Genomic DNA, 20,029 nt, shown 5'->3' with positions numbered 1-20,029 from the left:
AGGTGTGTGCAAACTTTTGACTGAAAGCTAGAAATCATTTCCAGCACAAAATCATCACGTGGGATGAACGTGCACTGCATCGACATCTTTAGCGTGGGGATTGTGGTGTCAAAAATGCCTATTCCTTGTCAAATCAATATGTTGAGAGAGAGACAGAGGTCGATATGTTGTGGTGGCCGGACGCGCGCATCAGTCCCAGGAGCCCTGGAAGCAGATGTGTTTTGATACGCGCAGGCACGCGACAAGCGTCAGCTCCCAAACGTCCACGCCTGTTTCCTTACGCTCGCACACACCCACAAACAGACTCACACGGGCGCAAATAAGAAGATCCCTGCGTAATTATTGAATGATTGTATCCCCTCGGGAGGCCCCCGAGAGAAGCTCAATGAAGCCACGACCACCATGTCCATGGCAACGGCGCATGATAATGAGCCTCGTGGTCAGAGCCAGGGCGCGCGTGGGCAGCTGCTCAAAGTAATATGATCTGAAAGTTGAAACAATGCGTGGACCACAGGTAGCCTCTGATCAACGCGCGTGCTTTTTGTATTTAAGCGGAACTATATGATAAATATGCGATTAAAACACGTATTTCTCATTCTAAGATGGACGGGGTGCGAATTACCCCTCCTCTAACCCCCAAAAGGAAGTGAAAACAAAAGGTTGGGGGGTGTCTTTAGTAAAAGTGCATTTGCCTATGCTTTTGAAAATACAAGTATATGTTTCGACAGGGTTTTAGTAGCCAATGATAAACATTTAAAAGGAACTAGTCAAAGTGAACGAACGCGTAAGCGTAATAATAAAGTGAATCTGCGCGGTCATGTAGGATCACGTAGGGTGAATTCAGGTTGATTGGGACACTTTTTCCAAGTCATCCCAATGGCAAAACAATGTCTAAATCACCCTGAATTTATCTATATAAATCGACCAATTATATAATTAAAAACAGTGCTTTACAGTATTTTAGATCATTTATGGTTGGCCAATTGCGCGACACAAACCTATAGACAAATTGCTCCTAGGAAAAAAAATGTAAGCAGATGTTTAAAATTCCCTTAAAAATAAATAGTTAACCCCCTCCCTAAAACACTGGATGCGCGCGCGCCTCTCTTTCTGCCCTCTCATTCATATTACCTTCTCCGATCGAGTGCCACGTGTTTGTAAGATAAACCGTGGCGTATCAAATCAGATTCTCCAACCCCTTCGCCGATCGATAGGTCGCAAACAACATTATAGCCCCTAATTGTGATCCCCACACGACTTCATATGATCGATCCCGTGTGATGCGAGCCCAGCTTAGGTTCCCACGGCCGCCCATGTGCTGTCTAACTCCGCTGGGACTGCAACACTTCTGGCTTCGCCTGCGCCATCTGGCCCCTGCCGGCCCATACCGTTACAGGTTCTTTAACATGCTTCTAGTTCAATTTAGACCCAGGGCAGTGAGCACACACACACACACACACGGGCAGAGGGAGGGAGGAGACAGGCGTTTAGTCAGTGGCAGATGGTGTGTAAGGGTCTGGTCGCGTCTGAAGGCGTACCGTAGACCCCCTTCAGTGACTGTCCCCCGAGGGGCTTCACAATCAATGAAAAACGAAAGCGCAAAGAAAGGCAAGAACAAGAAGCGAGCGAGTCCCACTGACCTGATAGCTGAGGGGCTTGAGTTACCACAGGCTTCAACTGTTAGTTCATTCCACAAGGGAGAAGGAACGAGCAAAACAACCTGACTAAAAGCTGTTGCTCGAGAACTTATGTTTGCCTTGCACACTGTAAAGGGTGTTAAAAAGGGGACATAATACAGTAAAATGAATTGGTTACAGAAAAAGTGAATTGGTTAACTTTAAGACACATTGCAAAAATATACCATTTTATCACATGCATCACTAAACAGGCATAAGCCAATAAATATTTTTTTTCTTTAAAGATATATATATATATATATATATATATATATATATAGTTAAAGAAAAAGTAGGACAAAAGTGTTAAGGACAAAACTACCTTACACTTTACTACACTGTAAAAAAATGGTCCCAAAAAGTTATTGTCGCAGTGATGCCATTGAACCATTTTTGGTTCCCCAAAGAACCGGTCAGTGAAATGTTCTTAAAAGAACCATTATTTTTCTTAGTGTGAAAAACACTTTAAAAAACTTTTATTTTTATTTTTTTGCTATAAAGAACCTTTTGTGGAATGGACAGATTCCATTGGTGTTAAAGCTTTTTCATGGAACCATAGATGCAGAATAAAAAAATATTCAGCAACAATACATAAAAACTACCAAAAAAGTTTTTAACAAATATATTTTTTTTTTCCCATGGATAAGGAAACATTCCCAGAATTTCCTGTGCAAACTATTACATTTGTTGATTTTTTTATTATTTTTTTTAAAATAGATTTATTGATGTTATGCATCATTGTGTTTTAAGCTTATGTTGTTTAGTCAGAGACCTGGTGTTGTTTTTTTGTGGGTCACACTATCTTTATGCTGATATGGTTTTGAGGCAAAATATGATAAACTTTAAGTTGATTTGTGTACCGCCTGTGTTGTCATCAGAACATTTACAATTAAAAATAAATGTAAAAAAAAATCAATATCTCAGATTGGCATATTGATTTAGTAAAATATATACAAAATATTCAGAACATAGCCACTGTATTTTTTATTTATTTTTTACATTAAAGCTTCACAACTGCCAGTTTTTAATCATTAACATGAACAGTGTAAAAATACAAAATCCTAATAGGCTATTACATGTGAGGGGAAAATAGTAAAATAATTGAAATGCTAAATTCAAATCACACACACAGGGAGCAAATACAGAAAAAGAGGAATTCCATCTTTTCCAGCCCATGCCCAAAGTCCCACCCCAGCCCCCCGCGACCAGCAAAGTTTCACCAGGAATCGATTTTTTTCCCACTCTATGATGTCAGAAAATTTGGCTCATTTAAAGGTTGGTGGATTGGAAATACAGAAAGAGCTCAAAGCATATCTTAACACAGTGATGTAATTTGTCTCACTTGTGTTTGGTTACTATGGACCTCAGGCGAAAAGCTTTTGTGCTTAAGAAAATCGCACTTAAATGAACGACCAAATTAAGACCCCCCCTTCCACCACCCCCATTACACACGCGCAAATCTCGCTCTTTTTTCTTTCCTACACACACACACACACACACACACACACACACAACACTTTTTTTTTTCACACAACGAATTCTAGCTAGGGGAAAAAAAACGTAGCGGGTTCTTCTAATGCAAGACAACAGTCGGGCATCGAAGAGGTTCAAAAGACGAAGAAAAACAAACATATATTTGTTTGAATGGGCTCCTGAGAATGGAACGATAAGGAGGCGATTTGCTTGTTTTTGTGGGGCTCCTCGGATCGGCCGATTATGAGAACGGTAGCGCAGGTGCTGCCCAAATTACCATACAGCTGAGAGCAAACTTATTCCGCCAGCACACAATAGCGGTGAGCCCGGGGGATGGCCACGCGAGTAACACACACACACACACACACACGCGCGCGCTTCGAACTCTTTCACTGCACGCGTATACACACACGCACGCACACACACAGCGGAAAAGGGAAAAGCAAGTGGAGAATTTGGCCTCCATACAAATGATGCGTATTCTTTTGTGAGTTTGCCTGACGCACACACAGTGTTAGCCTGAGGAATGTTTTTTAGACACAAATCAGGACTCCCTCAAACAGGAAACGCAAAGGGAAGTAGACATGAGTTGAAAACTGAGAATGTCTTTCTTAAATGTGCTGGAAGTTAAACTTAAAAAAAAAAAAATGTTTTTTTAAAGTTTATTTTTTTAGACACACACAAAAACACGCGTAACTCCCTGGGCGCGTAAATGAAAACAAAAGAAAATAAAACTTGTACGCCACGTTGCACTGTGTCATATTCTAATGCAAATAATAATAAACAATGTGTCTAAAACTTCAAGTTGTAAATTACAGTCACTTTTACGCACACACAGCAGCGCACTGATGTGTTTGGTTGGTTGGTAGGGGCTGGTTGCAAGCGAGCCGCATTGTAAAGCGTGGGACAGATTGGGGGTAGCGGTTCATTAGCATATTATTACCCCGGCATGTGGCACCCCGTATAAAACTGGCGGCAGGCGGCCTCGCTCCAGATACAAACGCACAGTGTCCGTCGGAGAAAGACGTGAGGAGGGATGTTGGACCAGTGACAAACCCTGGTTTAGGATCAGACGAAGAAGGAACTATAAGAGCACACACGCGCATTCTTCTCCGAATTTTGAGGATTATATCATTCCGACGGAATTCCACAAGAATTCTATTTTAATTTGGAACTTTCAGTTTGTTTTGGACACTTTTTTTTTTCGCGGGGAAGAACTGGGAATTGTTTTGACATGAAAGGGAACTGCGTTCACGCTCAGTATCTTTTGAAAGCAAGCCTCTTCCAATGAATCAGCCGGCGAAAAGAAGAGGCTTTTAATACGAGGGATCTCCTGACTGATCTGGGAGCAGCCAAGTTGCTCAAAGACTTTCCAAAAAAAAAAAAAAAAACTATTTATTTATTTATTTATTAATCATGGGACGCCACTTACTGTTGCTCTTCTCCATCCTGTACATGCTGCTCTGCCAGGTAAGGACTCCTCGCTCATGTCAGAAAAAGGTAATGTGTTAAATTGCAATCACATTTATATCTAATACTCATATACATTCATTCTTCTCCAGGCGTCTTCCTCTGGCGTCTTCGAGCTGAAGTTGCAGGAGTTTTTGAACAAGAAGGGCGTGCAAGGCAACAAGAACTGCTGTAAAGGTGGACTTACCACCCCGTACCAGCAGTGCGACTGCAAGACTTTTTTCCGCATCTGTTTAAAACATTATCAGCCCAATGCATCTCCAGAGCCACCCTGCACCTACGGAGGCACCGCCACCCCTGTGCTGGGGTCCAACTCTTTCCAAGTGCCAGATACCTTACCGGATGGCTCTTTCACCAATCCCATCAGGATGAATTTCGGTTTCACATGGCCGGTGAGTACCCTTTAGTACCAATGCACTGACTCCAAAAGTGATGGTCAGCTCATTTTCTAATGGACAAATCTGTTTTTGCTGTTGCAGGGAACTTTTTCTCTTATTATTGAAGCGGTGCATGCTGATTCCAAAGAAGATCTGACAACAGGTATGCTATCTGACAGTAAAAAGAGAAAATAATGAGTTGTGTATGAATATTGTTTTGAACGGCATGACTGAAAAACATGCATTTTCTACACAGAAAACCCAGAGCGCATCATCAGTACCATGACCACACAGAGGCACTTGACTGTGGGCGAGGACTGGTCTCAGGACCTTCACAGCGTGGGTCGAACCGAGCTCAAGTACTCCTACCGCTTTGTGTGTGATGAGCACTACTACGGAGAGGGATGCTCCGTGTTCTGCCGGCCCAGGGACGACGCATTCGGTCATTTCACCTGCGGGGAACGTGGAGAAATCATCTGCGACGCAGGATGGAAGGGCCAATACTGCACAGAACGTGAGTAAAAAAATATTGTATATTGCTAAATTATTAATGGTATAGTAAACATAACGCTCTGCTATCATGAAAAACACAGATTTTTGAAAGGCTGTGCTGTTATTTAGAAAAGAGAGGGAGAAAAAAAAAGTTAACGGTTACAAACAACTTGTAACTAAAACCCTGCCCCCCACACTCAAACTCACACTCCCCCTTTCCAGCCCACTCTCACAACACACCACTTGATTTATTCCAGTCGGGAGGAGGAAAGTTTTTAGGAATAATCTCACGCGTGCCATAAATTTACATGCTGCTGTTGGATTGGCTGCTCGCGGAGTGGGCCGGCTGCCGATTGGCTGGCGGAGGGGAGGTATTGTTTGAAGTGGGCAGCTGCCGGGAGTGCGCAGACAATGGAGCAGCTGTCGCCCGCTGGCCGCGCATACACCAGCTGTCCACTCTTATCTTCCCTACCCGGAGACATCGAGAGCACAGGGGAGGAGAAAAAAAAAGTTTTGACCCACAGTGAAGAGAGGGAGGAAAGAAGGGTCCCCTTGTTTGTGAGCGCCCTATTGTTGTCATGTGTTAAGCAGAAATTCTTCAGAGGTGATTAGGAGATTTGAGCATTTATTTTTTGAGCAAGAGAGAACGCTAATAGGTTTACGTGGCCCCCTCATTTGACACGAAAATTTTATGGGAAAATGTAAAAGTTGTGGATCCTTGATCCTAATGCAGGTGTTTTATCCTCCTTACAGCAATTTGCCTCCCAGGATGTGATGAGGAGCACGGCTTCTGCGAGAAACCTGGAGAGTGCAAGTACGTTCATCACAATGTTTACATCATTAGCTGTTGAAATCACATTCAGGACTGATTTTCTAACGGGATCACTTGTTTATATTGTGCATCAGGTGCAGAGTGGGCTTTAAAGGACGCTACTGTGATGAGTGCATACGTTACCCAGGATGCCTTCATGGGACCTGCCAACAACCATGGCAATGCAACTGCCAGGAAGGCTGGGGAGGCCTCTTCTGCAACCAAGGTAAGGCACACAAAAGATCACAGAACAGCATTTATTATGGCCTTGAAAGACTAAATGACAGAGGGATGTTTGGTAGAGGGGCTGGCTGAAAGAGAAATATGAGTTTCCAAGTGCACAAGACTACAAAAGAAAGAGTGAGCGACAGCTGTCCAGCTGCGGTTCAACCATGTGTCACTGCTTAATCCACATGTGCTCAACATATGTCCGCCTCTGTTACAGATCTGAACTACTGCACACATCATAAGCCCTGCCTGAATGGAGCCACTTGTAGTAACACCGGTCAGGGCAGCTACACCTGTTCCTGTCGCCCAGGATTCACTGGAGCCAGCTGTGAGATCGAGGTCAACGAATGCACAGGGAACCCCTGCCGCAATGGAGGAAGCTGCACTGTAAGTGTACATGTTTTACATAAATTAGGGTGTATTCACACCTGTCTTGTTTGGTTCGATTGAATCGAACTCAAGTTCGTTTCCCCCCTTGGTGCGGATCTTTTGGGCAGGTGTGAATACAGCAAACATACGGAAATGAATACGGATCAAACAACCGAACCGAGACCCAGCTGAAGAGGGGGTCTCGGTCCGGTTCCAAACGAACTCTGGTACGGTTCGAATTTCTGTCCAATGAATGGATGACCTTAGAGTGGTTTTGTTTACAAATTTTGGTTCACTTGCAAAAAGGGCAGTGTGAAAACGAACCACACCAAACTAAAAAAATCAACATTGTATTTGGTCCGGACCAAAGCAAGTGAACTAGCGGGCTTTCCTGGTGTGAATACATACACCCTAAGACTTTACAACCACGTACATGCAATAAAACACTCGTTCTGTTTGCTGAGCATCCCATTCCTTTTGCTTTCACAGGACATGGAGAACACCTACAGCTGTACCTGTCCACCGGGCTTTTATGGCAACAACTGCGAGCTTAGCGCCATGACGTGTGCGGATGGGCCATGCTTTAACGGCGGACGCTGCGCTGACAACCCGGACGGTGGTTATTTCTGCCAGTGTCCCACTGGATACGCAGGGTTCAACTGTGAGAAGAAGATCGACCACTGCTCCTCCAGTCCATGCTCGAACGGTATGTTGCACTTTTGTATTTGAACTTCATTGATCTTTGTCTTGAAACCAGTGCAGAATCTCATTCTCTTCCCACTTTGATCCACAGGTGCACGATGCGTTGACCTGGTGAACTCGTACCTGTGCCAGTGTCCAGAAGGGTTCACGGGTATGAACTGCGATCGCGCCGGGGACGAGTGCTCGCTGTACCCTTGCCAAAATGGCGGGACATGTCAGGAAAGCGCCAGTGGTTACATCTGCACATGCCCACCTGGTTACACCGGACGAAACTGCAGTTCACCTGTGAGCCGCTGCCAACACAACCCCTGCCATAACGGCGCCACCTGCCACGAGAGGAACAACCGATACGTGTGTGCTTGCGTGTCGGGATATGGAGGACGCAATTGCCAGTTCTTGCTTCCGGATAGAGCTTCCCAAATAGCCAGCGACGTTCCCTGGACTGCTGTGGGATCAGGAGTCCTGCTGGTGCTATTGCTGGTGGTCGCATGTGCCGTGGTGGTGGTTTGCGTTCGCTCAAAGGTTCAGCAGCGCCGCCGGGATAGGGAGGAGGAGGTCGCCAACGGGGAAAACGAAACGATCAACAACCTTACAAACAACTGTCATCGTGACAAAGATCTGGCTGTAAGTGTCGTCGGGGTAGCACCTGTCAAGAACATCAACAAGAAGATCGATTTTCACAGTGATCACGACGACCTGAGCATGACGACAGAGAAGAGGAGCTATAAGACACGACATGCACCTGCAGACTACAACCTGGTGCATGAAGTAAAATACGAGGTGAAGCACGAGGTGAAACTGGAGCACGCTGGGAAGGAAATGACGGCGAAGGAGTTGTCCGATAGCTGCGAGGACGTAAAGTGCCAATCTCTGCAGGACTCTTCCGAGTTTGAGGAGAAGCGCAGGAAACGTCTGAAAAGGTAAAACTGGTGTTATTCTTGTATTAAGATTTCTTCTTGTAACTATCAACTCAACGTGCTCTCTAATGTGTGCATTGCTAACACACTATTCTCTCTCTTTTCTCTCAGTGATGCATCAGAAAAGTCAAAATATTCAGAGTCAAGGTATTCTGAATCAAAGTATTCTGAATCAAAGTACTCAGAATCAAAGTATTCAGAATCAAACTATTCCGATTCGCTGTATTCCGAGTCAGCATGTGCGTCGGCATGTGCATCGGCATCCACGTCGGCTTGTGTCGACACCAAATACAAATCCGTCATGGTGATGTCGGAGGAAAAAGATGAATGTGTAATTGCAACTGAGGTGAGTGTCACATGTAGTTGACTTTACATCATACAAAGAACATACATCCATTCAGCATCCTGACCTTGAATCTGGGAACTAACAGACTTTTTATTGTCTCGTCCTTTTCCCCATCTCAGGTGTAATGGGCCTGCAGGAAGCCGATGCTCATTGTGTCCTATGGGAGACATTTTGAACTCCCTAAGAAAATGCTGCTGCTCGAAACCTTAGGTGGAAACGTCCCACCTCGTGACTACTGCTGCTGAGAAACTAAGACTGATTAACTGATATTCAGGATGAGCTGGTTCTCTGTACTGAAAGAAGCACAGGCAGTGGTGGCCTGTAGGCTTGGAAACTTGTGGAAATGATAATGATGGCAGGAGTGTCATTGAAATTTCAAATGTAGTTGTAAAATTTACCTGTAAAGCCATTTTAAAGGTGTTGGACAATGTGTGTCCATTTTTAAAGTTTTTTTTTTTTAAACGTGGGTTCATCACACACGAAAATGGCATTAGGAAAAAAACGTAACAGAAAGATACAAGTAAAGTAAAGTATCGCAGTGTTTTGCCATGTGATGTCCAATACTTTGTCAGCATTGTGGCAACGTTTTAACAATATTTTGGCAACATTTGCTGGTTTTTCGCCAATAATTCCCACAGGCTTTTACTGTGCCCAGAGACTGCACCAAACATTAAGGATGTTAAGGAAGTAGTTTAAAATAAATGTGTCACAAATTTTCTTGCCATTGAATGTCTCAGCGACACCGTGGCAAATTTGTGACAACATTTTAGCAATATTTTGGCAACATTTGCTGGCCCCACAAGTCAGTGTACAAGGGACTACATCAAAACGGTGGATGTTACCAGACCATACTGGCCTGTCTTGCACTGGGTTAAAATGTCACATGATGTCATATCCTGTCACATGACCAGTGGAAACTATGTGTATTACTTGATCACTGTGTAAATGGGAAAAATAAGTGCTCAAAAAAAAAAAATTCTCAAAGTCTTCCAAGCCTCCGCTTTTTTTGCATTATGGTTTAGAAAATGTGCGTAATTTGTTTTTCGACGTAAGAAAATAAGTTTGTGTTGATGATGAATAATATCCTTGTTTGTATGTATTTTGCTTTCTTTTTTATAACAAGAGTTGTATGATTTAAGTTAATTTATTTTTATTTAAGTTGTATTTCTAAATATTTGTAATGTTTTTAAGATTATTTAAGTTTGCGTTTTTCCTAAGTTGCTCCTGTTACTTGCAAAGGCACTTCGGGTTGCTGGGATGTTTTGAGAAAAAGATATTTAAAGAAGGATTGTAAAAAAATGTTATTAATGCTATTGTTTTCATTAACAGGTTTTTGTTTGATTTCCTTTCTCTGAATGAAGTTTTAGCTTAAATTATTTTTCCAAATAAAGATTATGAACTATTGAATAAATGTTATTGTTTTATTGACAGCTGCACCACATACACTGGTCTTACATGTTAACGCTCAGCATCTTTACATTCATATTTGAATACTGACACAATTGTTACAGCATTTTCAGTCTAAAGTAAAGACAAACTTATAAATCACATGAACATAACACCAAAAACAAACTGGAAAAACTTTTAGATGCTGCTAAATTGGAGCCTCTTTTTATTTAAGCCTCTTTTGTGGTGATTCACGTTTTTTATCAAGTCTTTTCTGGGTGTTGGATTTATGACTTCTATGTGTGCCACTCTGTAAGGGTTAGAAATGGTTCCTTAGAAAATAGGGAATAGATTGGGATGCGGGTTCTTTATAGGGATGAGAACGAAGCTAATCATTAACATCTGCTCTGGCCTCTTGGTCACCCCATACTGAGCTATTCATCGCTTTACCCCACATTCTGCCTGCCGCGGGTGCATCGCTCAAGAGATGGGCCTTTGAGAAAAGCCGTCAAATAGCTGCAGGATGTTTACAAGTTTTCCAACCAGACTAGAGAGAGAAATTTAAAGCTTTGGGAAGGGCTGAGGGGAAAAAAAACCCTGAACTAGTTGGCAGATTTCCTAAATGGATGAAGCTATTTGGCAGGTGTTTTGGCGGGAAAGCCTTACTTGATTTCAAACATGCATGAATAATAATAATAATAAAAAAAGTTGTTTTTAATGCATTTCTCTTAAAGCAGTTTGTACTTTCTATTAAGAAAAAACGTTGCAAGATATTTTGTATCCTAACATTGAAGTAGCTAGAGAACAAAACATCTTTTGTTGAGCTTTTATGGCTAAACATTAAGCTGGAGGAGAAGTTCAGAGGAGTTCTGGCTGAGGTCTCTTACAACACTCATCAATGGAGCTCTGGGGAACAGGCAGAGTCACACAATGTAGTGGCGGACAATAGCCGATACAAAAGGGCACCATTTGGGAGAGGCAGTGTGTGCCTATGAATGGAGGGAAGGGGAGGGGGCAAAGAACGACAGATGTTGTCTGTCCTCCTGAGTCAAAGCGTCCTGCAGGCAGAAAACACCAGCTAGACCCCACATGGCCATGGATGAGAGACACAATGGAGACCCTTCAGCTCACGTCTCTTGGTCTTCTCTGATATTTCACATCTGAACGTAACTTAAAACTACTTCACATTGCACTGCAAAAAAAGCAATTCACTTCATTTAGATATTGACCCTGAGATCAATAATTAAAAACTTTATTTTAGGCAGTTTTAAACTTTATTTACACCAAGACAAGCCTCACTATTATTACTGCTCATACTTAAAGTTATGGATTTTTCAAAATCCCTAATACTTAGCAACCTCATAACTTTCATAACATACAACTCATTCACTCATAGAACACAGTAGCAACCTTGTAGTAACACCCTGACAACCACCCAGAACACAATACACATAATAATACACATTTTTTATCATCTGAAACATACTGGACTTAGATTCCTGTCACGGGATGGCTGTATACAAACGAACGACGAAGAAGATGAAGTAAAGTCTCATAATAATATCAGGGAGATAAATGGAAGAACAGAAACAGGTGTGGGATTAATTAACTAATGATCAGGAGCACAGGTAAATGGGAACAGAGAGAAAAACCTAAACAGAACATACACATTACAGTACTCCCCCTTCCCAGAAGGCGCAGTAACTCATAATCCAGCTGTGGAGGGAGGGACAGGGAGTCGTTGGAGACAGCTGGTGGGAGGAGCCAGGGTGGAGCTTTGGCTGAATGACTGGGCGAAACCCGAGGACTGACTGACGGAGGTGGAAGCAGGGGGCGTGGAGGATCCGGCAAAACGATGGGCCGACGGACCGAAGGTGGAGCTGCTGGCTCGCGGGACTGAGGCGGAGACAGGGGCTCGGCAGACGATGGAGGGAGTGAGGACGATGGGGAAGCCAGAGGGAAGGAGAAGCCCGGTGGAGCCAAAGGGATGGAGAGTCAAGGTGCAGCAGGATACCCGGAAGGATCTCGAAGGAGTCCTAGGACTAGTGGTGGAGCCAAGGGAAAGCAGAGCCGGGGCGGAGCCGACAGGCTGAGGAGGACACATTGGCCTGGAGCCCCAAGGTGAAGCCGGGGACTAAACCTCACGCCGAGCTGGTGGTCGGGAGCCACATGGAGCTAGCGCTGGGCAGATTGCTGGACAGATTTTTTGTGGAGTGAGGGAAACTAAAATACATGTTTATAGCATTTATAATGTTTCTAAATGTGTTGTTTTATTTACTGGCATTTCACATTATTTCTGAATGTAATGATAAGATGTGACTTATACTCAGGTGCACCTTACAGTTTTTTTCTCTCAACAATGCAATTTTGACCCAGTGCAATATTAAGTCAGGTGTGACTTATTTTACAGAAAGTACAGTAGCCATTTGCTAACAACCACCCAAAACACCTTAGCAATTTCAAACCATCGAAACCACAAAGAGCACCCCAGCAATCGCATAGCAACGCTCTAAAAAACTATTCAAAACACACTACCAGTCTCATCGCAATGCCCTAGCAACACCTCAAAACACATTAGCAATCTCAAACCCTCGAAACCACCCAGAACACACAGCAATCACATAGCAACAACCTGGCAACTACTCAAAACACCCCAGCAATGTCATAGCAACACCCTGGCAACTAGAGTGACCACCATCAAACAAACCAAATGTGGGACGATTACTAAGTTTGTGTTGGACAATGCGGGACATGTTACCAACACTAAAACATACCCTGAAACTGTTATATAATGTCTATTTAACTTATTAAAAACATTTGTATTCCACATTTCAGCTGATAAAAATACTTTGTTCTTTAGTCCCTTCCAGAAAATCACCATCACTGAGCCCAAAGGCAGCAAGCATCATGCAGATAACTATTTTTGTTCAAGTTCAAGTCCAACTAAAATCCAACAAAATAAATAATGAACAAATAAAATATAGAACAACATGAAATTAGTTAATTGACAGTCTTATATATTAAGAATATATTAAACCAAAAACTTTCATATTTTTAGAAAGGATGTGAATTAAAACCAACAAGTTGATAAATTAAATTAAAAAATTAATTTACCGAATTATCCATTTGTTTTCTGACAGGGAACACATGGAACGAATCACCACTCCACATTTTGATTGACAGCCGTCACAACCTACTAGTGACCGTGTTTACTCCTTTCTTTTCAACCATTGGATAGGATTTAAAAAACGGCTGTTTTTGTATTTGTACTTCTGACAAAGCGCTGTTAAATATAGGTGAAAAACTATGCAGCAAAAAGAATAAATAAAATGCTTTCTTAAAAACTCAAAAGATGCACGTTTTCTTAATATGATCATTAAAACACCAACAGACTGATGAAAATATCTCAATATGCGACGTGCGGGACACGAGGTGAAAATGCTGTGCAGCACAACGCAAAGCGGGACGGGTGGTCACCCTACAATACAAACATTAGCAATCTTAAACCTTTGACACCACCCAGAACACCCTAGCAAACACATAGCAACACCCTGGCAACTACTCAAAACACCCTAGCAATCTCAAACCTTTGAAACCACCCAGGCCAGAACACCCCAGGAATCACATAGCAACACCCTGGCAACTACTCAAAACACCCTAGCAATCTCAAACCTTTGAAACCACCCAGGCCAGAACACCCCAGGAATCACATAGCAACACCCTGGCAACTACTCAAAACACCCTAGCAATCTCAAACCTTTGAAACCACCCAGGCCAGAACACCCCAGGAATCACATAGCAGCACCCTGGCAACAACTCAAAACACCCCAGCAATCACATAGCAACACCCTAGCAACTACTCAAAACACCCTAGCAATCACATGGCAATGCCCTGGCAACTACTAAAAACACCATGGCAACCTCATAGCAACACAATGGCAGCCCCATACCAACACTCTGGCAACCACTCAGAACACGGTTGCAATCTCATAGCAACGTCCTGACAACCAACCAGAACATTCTAGCATCACTGTGGAGAGTTTCGCATTGGGCAAACACTTACATTTTTTAGAAGATGTAAAAATCGAATGAAACTTAAATTATTTAATATTTGGTGCCTAAAGAATAAATATGGCCATGGCCTTTCATATTAAAATCTTAGAGCAATCTTAAGTTGCTTTCTTAAGAAGGCCTCTGCCAAGTGCAGAAACATAGTTTTGCACAAACAACCCAAGATCAAACTGGGTAAGCATTCTGCACTTCAATTAGCACTAGATCTTGAGCTGGCATCAATGTGACTTCATGGAAAACGAAGAAGGGAATAAGAGGTTTGCTCTGTGATCCCTTGCATTTTAATGAGCCGATCATGTAGAGTCCTCAGGGAACAGACAGTAACACTATATTCCGGCACAACATGGACGCTAAAATACTAAACAGCAGCGTACTCAAAATCGCAAAGTCATCAGTCACGTCCAACTGAGCTGTGAGGGCTCGGTTCACGTCCACTGACTCTAGTTATTAATGCGCCATTACCAGCAGGTGAAGTTGGAAAACTGACCAAGGAAGAAACTGAGGCTGGTTCGGGCAGAGCTGGAAATAACTGAAGAACACAGATAAGAGGACGAGAAGAAAATGTGAACTGGGAACAGGAGAACAAGGAAGAGGACTCGGGTGCAATAGGGACAGACCAGGTGTGATGAAATAGTCATGAGGAGAGGCAGAGTCTAGCTTGAGTTACACCTGCCGGTCCTAAAGTAATGAGGAAAGAGCGAGAGGAAGAACGCCACAGAGATGGGGAGAAGAAGGAGAGATACAAGACGCTGGCAAGGACATTAGTGAAGTCTTGGGAGCGCTGAGAAGGTTTGTGTTTTATTTGTGGACTTTGCTTTTGGATTGACTTGTGCTTAGCTGTTCTATCTTTGCTGGCTACTTTCTGCTAGCACTAAAAAGTGCTTGCTAACCTTGCATGTCTGTGCTGTAAGCTCACGCCTCACACCGTAGTGTAGCTACAATTGCTTTTCTCATGTGTGTAGAGGTTAAATTGAGTTATTGAGTAACATCAATTGATTAGTTGCTTGAGCTCTGGCATAACATCCATCTAACCTTTAAGCCTCGAGGAACTTGTTTAACCCACAAGCTACATTAAAATATCCTGTTTCTGGTACAGATCCTGCTAAGATTGCACTTATCGCTGTATTTAGGAGTTAAAAGTCTCTACCTTCACCTTAGCGATGTAAATTATTCAAGAACGCTTGGATTCCGTCACAATCTGCCAATCAGGGAGATTAAGGTGATGTGTCCTGAACAAGCAGCAGCTGTGATGTGAATTTGTTCTTCGCCACTTGATGTATTGATGTTTTGAAGGGCCGTCAGAGTCACCAGTGATCTACAACAAAAGGAAAATCAGATCCTTATAAATGCATGTTATGGTTTACATGCAAATCAGTAAAGGGACAATGCAATGAAGTTTTCTCCTGACACCAAACCTTGTGCACAATAAAAAAAAATGATGGATCAGATATTTAGATGCAAAACAGAAAAACTAAAATCTAACGTTTTTCAATCAGGGTTCGCTTGAACGTGCCCAAAGATGCCCAAACCTTTTAATACAAAGCATGATTGTAGTTAGCTAAAATTAAAACCATAATTGATACATAAAATGAAATAAACTGTAACTGAAATTAAACAAAGAGCTTTCAGCTAGTTGCCAAAGCAATATCTATTTTTTTTTTGTTTACCTTTACTAGTATTAGTTACCTTAACTAATAATTAAATAAAAATTAATAAAAAAAAAAAAACAATAACTAATAAAATTACAAAAACACACTATGAAATTACTAAAACTTAAAAAAAAAAACGTAAAAAATATTAATTATATATATATATATATATATATATATATTATTATATAACTATAATAGTATGTCAATGACAGTAAAACTATGGACTGAAGGTTAATGTTGCATTATACGCAACTATTTTATTTTCAAATTTACATTCAGAAAATGTTATTTATAATCTCCACATTTCAATGAGAAAATAAGTAAAAAAAAGTAAAACATAAATTAATAAGAAATTATGATATGCTTAAATGTCCTATTTCCCCCCTCTGTTGATGGCAGGGCAAATCAAAGGTCATCACTGGCCAACTGGTTCAGGCATCTCTGGCTTAAACGGTTTACAAGCTTTCCTCGAATCAAGAAAACACTGAAGAACAGCATTCACATGACCTGACACACATCTGTTTCTTAAGATCAGCATCATTCTCCTCGAGCTGCAGGTGGAGCTGAACACTACTTGAAATACGTCAATATGTTACTTGACCGTGTCTAATTCAGATAATGGATGTAGACAAAGACTCATTAGAGAGTGATGTACCATCTGCTTTAATCTACTACTAATAAACTACACAGCAAACCAGGAACAGGCAGTAAAGAGTCCATTTTAATGACATCCACAAGTTCAGTAATTTAGTGTCAAAATGTAATCAAAATGGTTTAGCTACCATTAACAGCACTGTATAAATATGCTACATAATTCCAAAGATAACATGAAACAAAACCGAGCAATTGCCATGTGCACTGCAAAAATGTTTTTCTTTCTTAGAATTTGAAACTACTTTTCTCGTTTTCCAGTACAAATATTTAAATATTTAAGATATTAGCATGAGAAGCAAAATGACATAAAATATCATGTCATTATAGTGTTTTGAAAAATGCATCAAAATTAAGTGAGTTCATTTTTAATGGGGTAAGAAAAATAAACTTGTAATCCCTTTGAATTAAGTTTATTTTTATTATCCCATTGGCAGATATTTTACTTGTTCATTGTAAAAAAAAAAAGTTTCAACTTAAAAAAGGTAAGTGTTCGTACTGCCCTAAAATTTTAAGTTTAGGCCTGGTTTCACAGACAGGGTTTAGATTAAGCCAGGATTAAGCCTTAGTTTAATTATGACATTAAAGCAGCTTTTATGGGCTTTTGATACCTTGTAAGGACCATTAGATTTGGATGAGATGCATTTGCATTATTTTTTCTCCTTCTCTTGTTTTATCTCTCTTTTATTTCTTTTCTTTATTTAACAGCTTTAGAATAAAGTGTGACCTCTGAGAGAGGACCTGAAGAACGTATTTGCAATCTGAAGGAGCGATCACTACTGAACTGAAGTTCTCAGAGCCAGACCTAAAGCATGACTCGACTGGAACCGGCTCTCCAGCGCTCAGAGAGTCGCTCAGTGATAGAAACGCAGAGCAGGAGAGAAAGCGCCAACACCAGCAGGAGAGAAAGCATCAGCATGAGCAGAAGAGAAAGTGTCAGCCAACACACAGGTGAGATTTACGCCGTATCATAATTATCATAATTACACGAGGACAGCCCTTGACGTTCTACTCGTAGCTTTTCACGTCCTCGGATCTGTGTAATTAGAGTGATCAACAGACAAAACCACAACACATCAAGTAACAGTCGTTATGCAAATGCCTTATTAATAAACGTATCGCTTATTTAGTGGGACATTAGATGATTTGTGTGCTAGCTACGTTAAATTGCAATGTATGCCTTTTGTTTATTTTCAAATTATTCTTGCAGTATTAAGACATAAACAATAGTCAATTACAGGAATTGAGAATATTAGATTCTCAGTTCCACGATTTTGCAGAAATATTACAAAATCGTAACTTAACAACATTTTATTGCTGAAGACGGAGCCATTTTGAGTGTTTCTGTATAGCAATGCAGCTGTCAGGTGGTACAAGTCAGATCTTCCAGAAAATTCTGAGTTTACAAGGTGAAAATATAAGGACACTTTTTACAATTTGGAATCCTGAATTACGGTAATTCCAAAAATTCCGTTCAAACCAAGGACAATGACTATAATGATACAATAAAGATATCGTTTTAAAAATCATAGCACACCACAACTATAACGATAACGACACAGAGGAACGATATGGTTGGAATCACTTTCAGAAGAATTTTTTCCAGTTGATGAATGATTAAAAAAACACTGACAGCGAAACAGAATCCACCCAACTTTAAAGAGCTTGAGCAATTAAAGCGGCAGAAAATAATATTGCTTATAATAAACAGAACAATATTGTGCGTAGGTGTGGACTCTAAAATAGTTATCGTTCTTAGTGTGAACGGGACTACAGCAGTAGAGTATTTTGTCTTGTATATGCAACAATCAATAAATAATAGGAGTGTAACTCTAAATACATATATTCGTACGGTGTGGATGTCACGGTTTGGTTCATGCAGTCGCACGACGAATACATTCAGTAACAGGGGATCCACACTCCAATCCAGAAGGGGGCGTGTGGCAATGTTTGTTACCAGTAAAAAAGCGAAGAAGAAAAAAAAAAAAAGACTTTCGATCGATGTATTGTGTTTACATCTCTCAACCAGTGTTTCAACTGCAGAAAGATTTCAATAAAACAGCTTGAGAATAATATCTCACGTAGCATTAAGTTTACCTCAGTTTACCGCATTTAGTGTCGACAGCAGATTAGTTCACTAGAGAAATTAACTCTAGAGAGAAGCATTTCATATGAGTGTTGATTATTATATATATAAAAATAAATAGCAACTGAATTTAATAATTTGGGCTCTGTTGTTACTTGTAAGCTTTAATGTAATAGTAAAGGGCAATTAAGGGCTCCCCGTACAGTTTACAGCATTAACTAAAAAATATTTTTTTATCCTTAAGAATTTTTTTATTTCAATAGAATTTATTTAAACTCATATACACACTTTGTTTAAAAAAAAACAACAGTTTAATAAAAAAGAAATAAAAAAAAGAAGCAATAGTATTCTCCCCATCCTGTACCAAACCGTGACTTCAATACCGAGGTACGTACCGGACCGTCATGTTTGTGTACCGTTACACCCCTAATAAATAATAATAAAAAAATTATCATACATGCATGTATTATACATTAATTATACATGTTTGTGCATCAGTGCAGTGTCAATACCTTGTCTTCCTCAAACAGAGACTAGAAGAGAAACAGAACAAAGTGGTGGACGTGCCATTTTTAAGAGAGCCAATCGCTTCCTCTCACGAGACCGGGAACAAGAAGATGGCAGTCCTCCGTCTCCCTTGCGTCACTACGAGAGAGGCCACCCTCTTCCGGCCAATCACAGTCCAGAACGTAAAGCCGCCATCCCTTTCCGAAACCGTGACCTAGGCCTTCCGTCCTATAGGAGGCGCACTGACAATTTCAGCGATGAGGTAATGAGCGGCCTCTCCCCTCAGCGGCACATGTCCTATTCAAATTTCAGACGTGGAGACAGCCAATCCCGCGCAAGCCCTCGTTCCTGCAGCCCGAGATCTACGAACGTCTCGCCACAAAGGCGGGGGGAATCGCGAAGTTCGTCCCATCGGCGAGGTTCAACAACGCACGGCCATCGCACATCCTCACAGCAGGCTTCTGGGAAATGCACTCCGTCACGAAGACGAGATTCGATAGTCACCACGACCCCCTCGCGAAACTCAGGTACGAATAAATATGCAGACTCCTTTAGCCCCGCCCACAAAAGAAGCCCCTCCCAGAGTTCTTACGGACACAGCTTGGATTCTGAAAAGCTGTATAAGAATCTCAAGTCAATCGCGAGTTCGGCAGAGTCAGACGCCTCCGAAGAAAGGAACAGCTGGTCAAAAAGTTTACATTCTGATATGGAAATCGACGGCGATTATAACGAACGCAACCACAGCGGTCGCAGCAGTCGAAAGAGTGGTGGTGGTCGCAATACTGGCTACAACAGCAGGGATTTCTCTCCAACCG

General features: G+C 41.5%; 1 protein-coding gene across 1 annotated transcript; it reads left to right on the top strand.

Moving 5' to 3' along the window:
* Positions 1-4,548: 4,548 nt before the first annotated feature.
* dla (deltaA) lies at positions 4,549-9,180 on the top strand. The gene is made up of 11 exons (XM_079854572.1): positions 4,549-4,619; positions 4,712-5,011; positions 5,099-5,159; positions 5,253-5,510; positions 6,242-6,302; positions 6,395-6,525; positions 6,745-6,914; positions 7,386-7,602; positions 7,690-8,518; positions 8,627-8,861; positions 8,981-9,180. Exons 1-11 carry the CDS (start codon positions 4,566-4,568, stop codon positions 8,984-8,986), a joined length of 2,322 nt encoding a protein of 773 aa, XP_079710698.1. The 5' UTR covers positions 4,549-4,565; the 3' UTR covers positions 8,987-9,180.
* The last annotated feature ends 10,849 nt before the right edge of the window (positions 9,181-20,029 follow it).

Source organism: Squalius cephalus (assembly GCF_949319135.1).
Source record: "Squalius cephalus genome assembly, chromosome: 2".
In the NCBI taxonomy this organism is placed as follows: Eukaryota; Metazoa; Chordata; class Actinopteri; order Cypriniformes; family Leuciscidae; genus Squalius; species Squalius cephalus.
The sequence above is the reverse complement of the archived record's forward strand: the minus strand, read 5'-3'. Positions and strand labels throughout refer to the sequence as shown.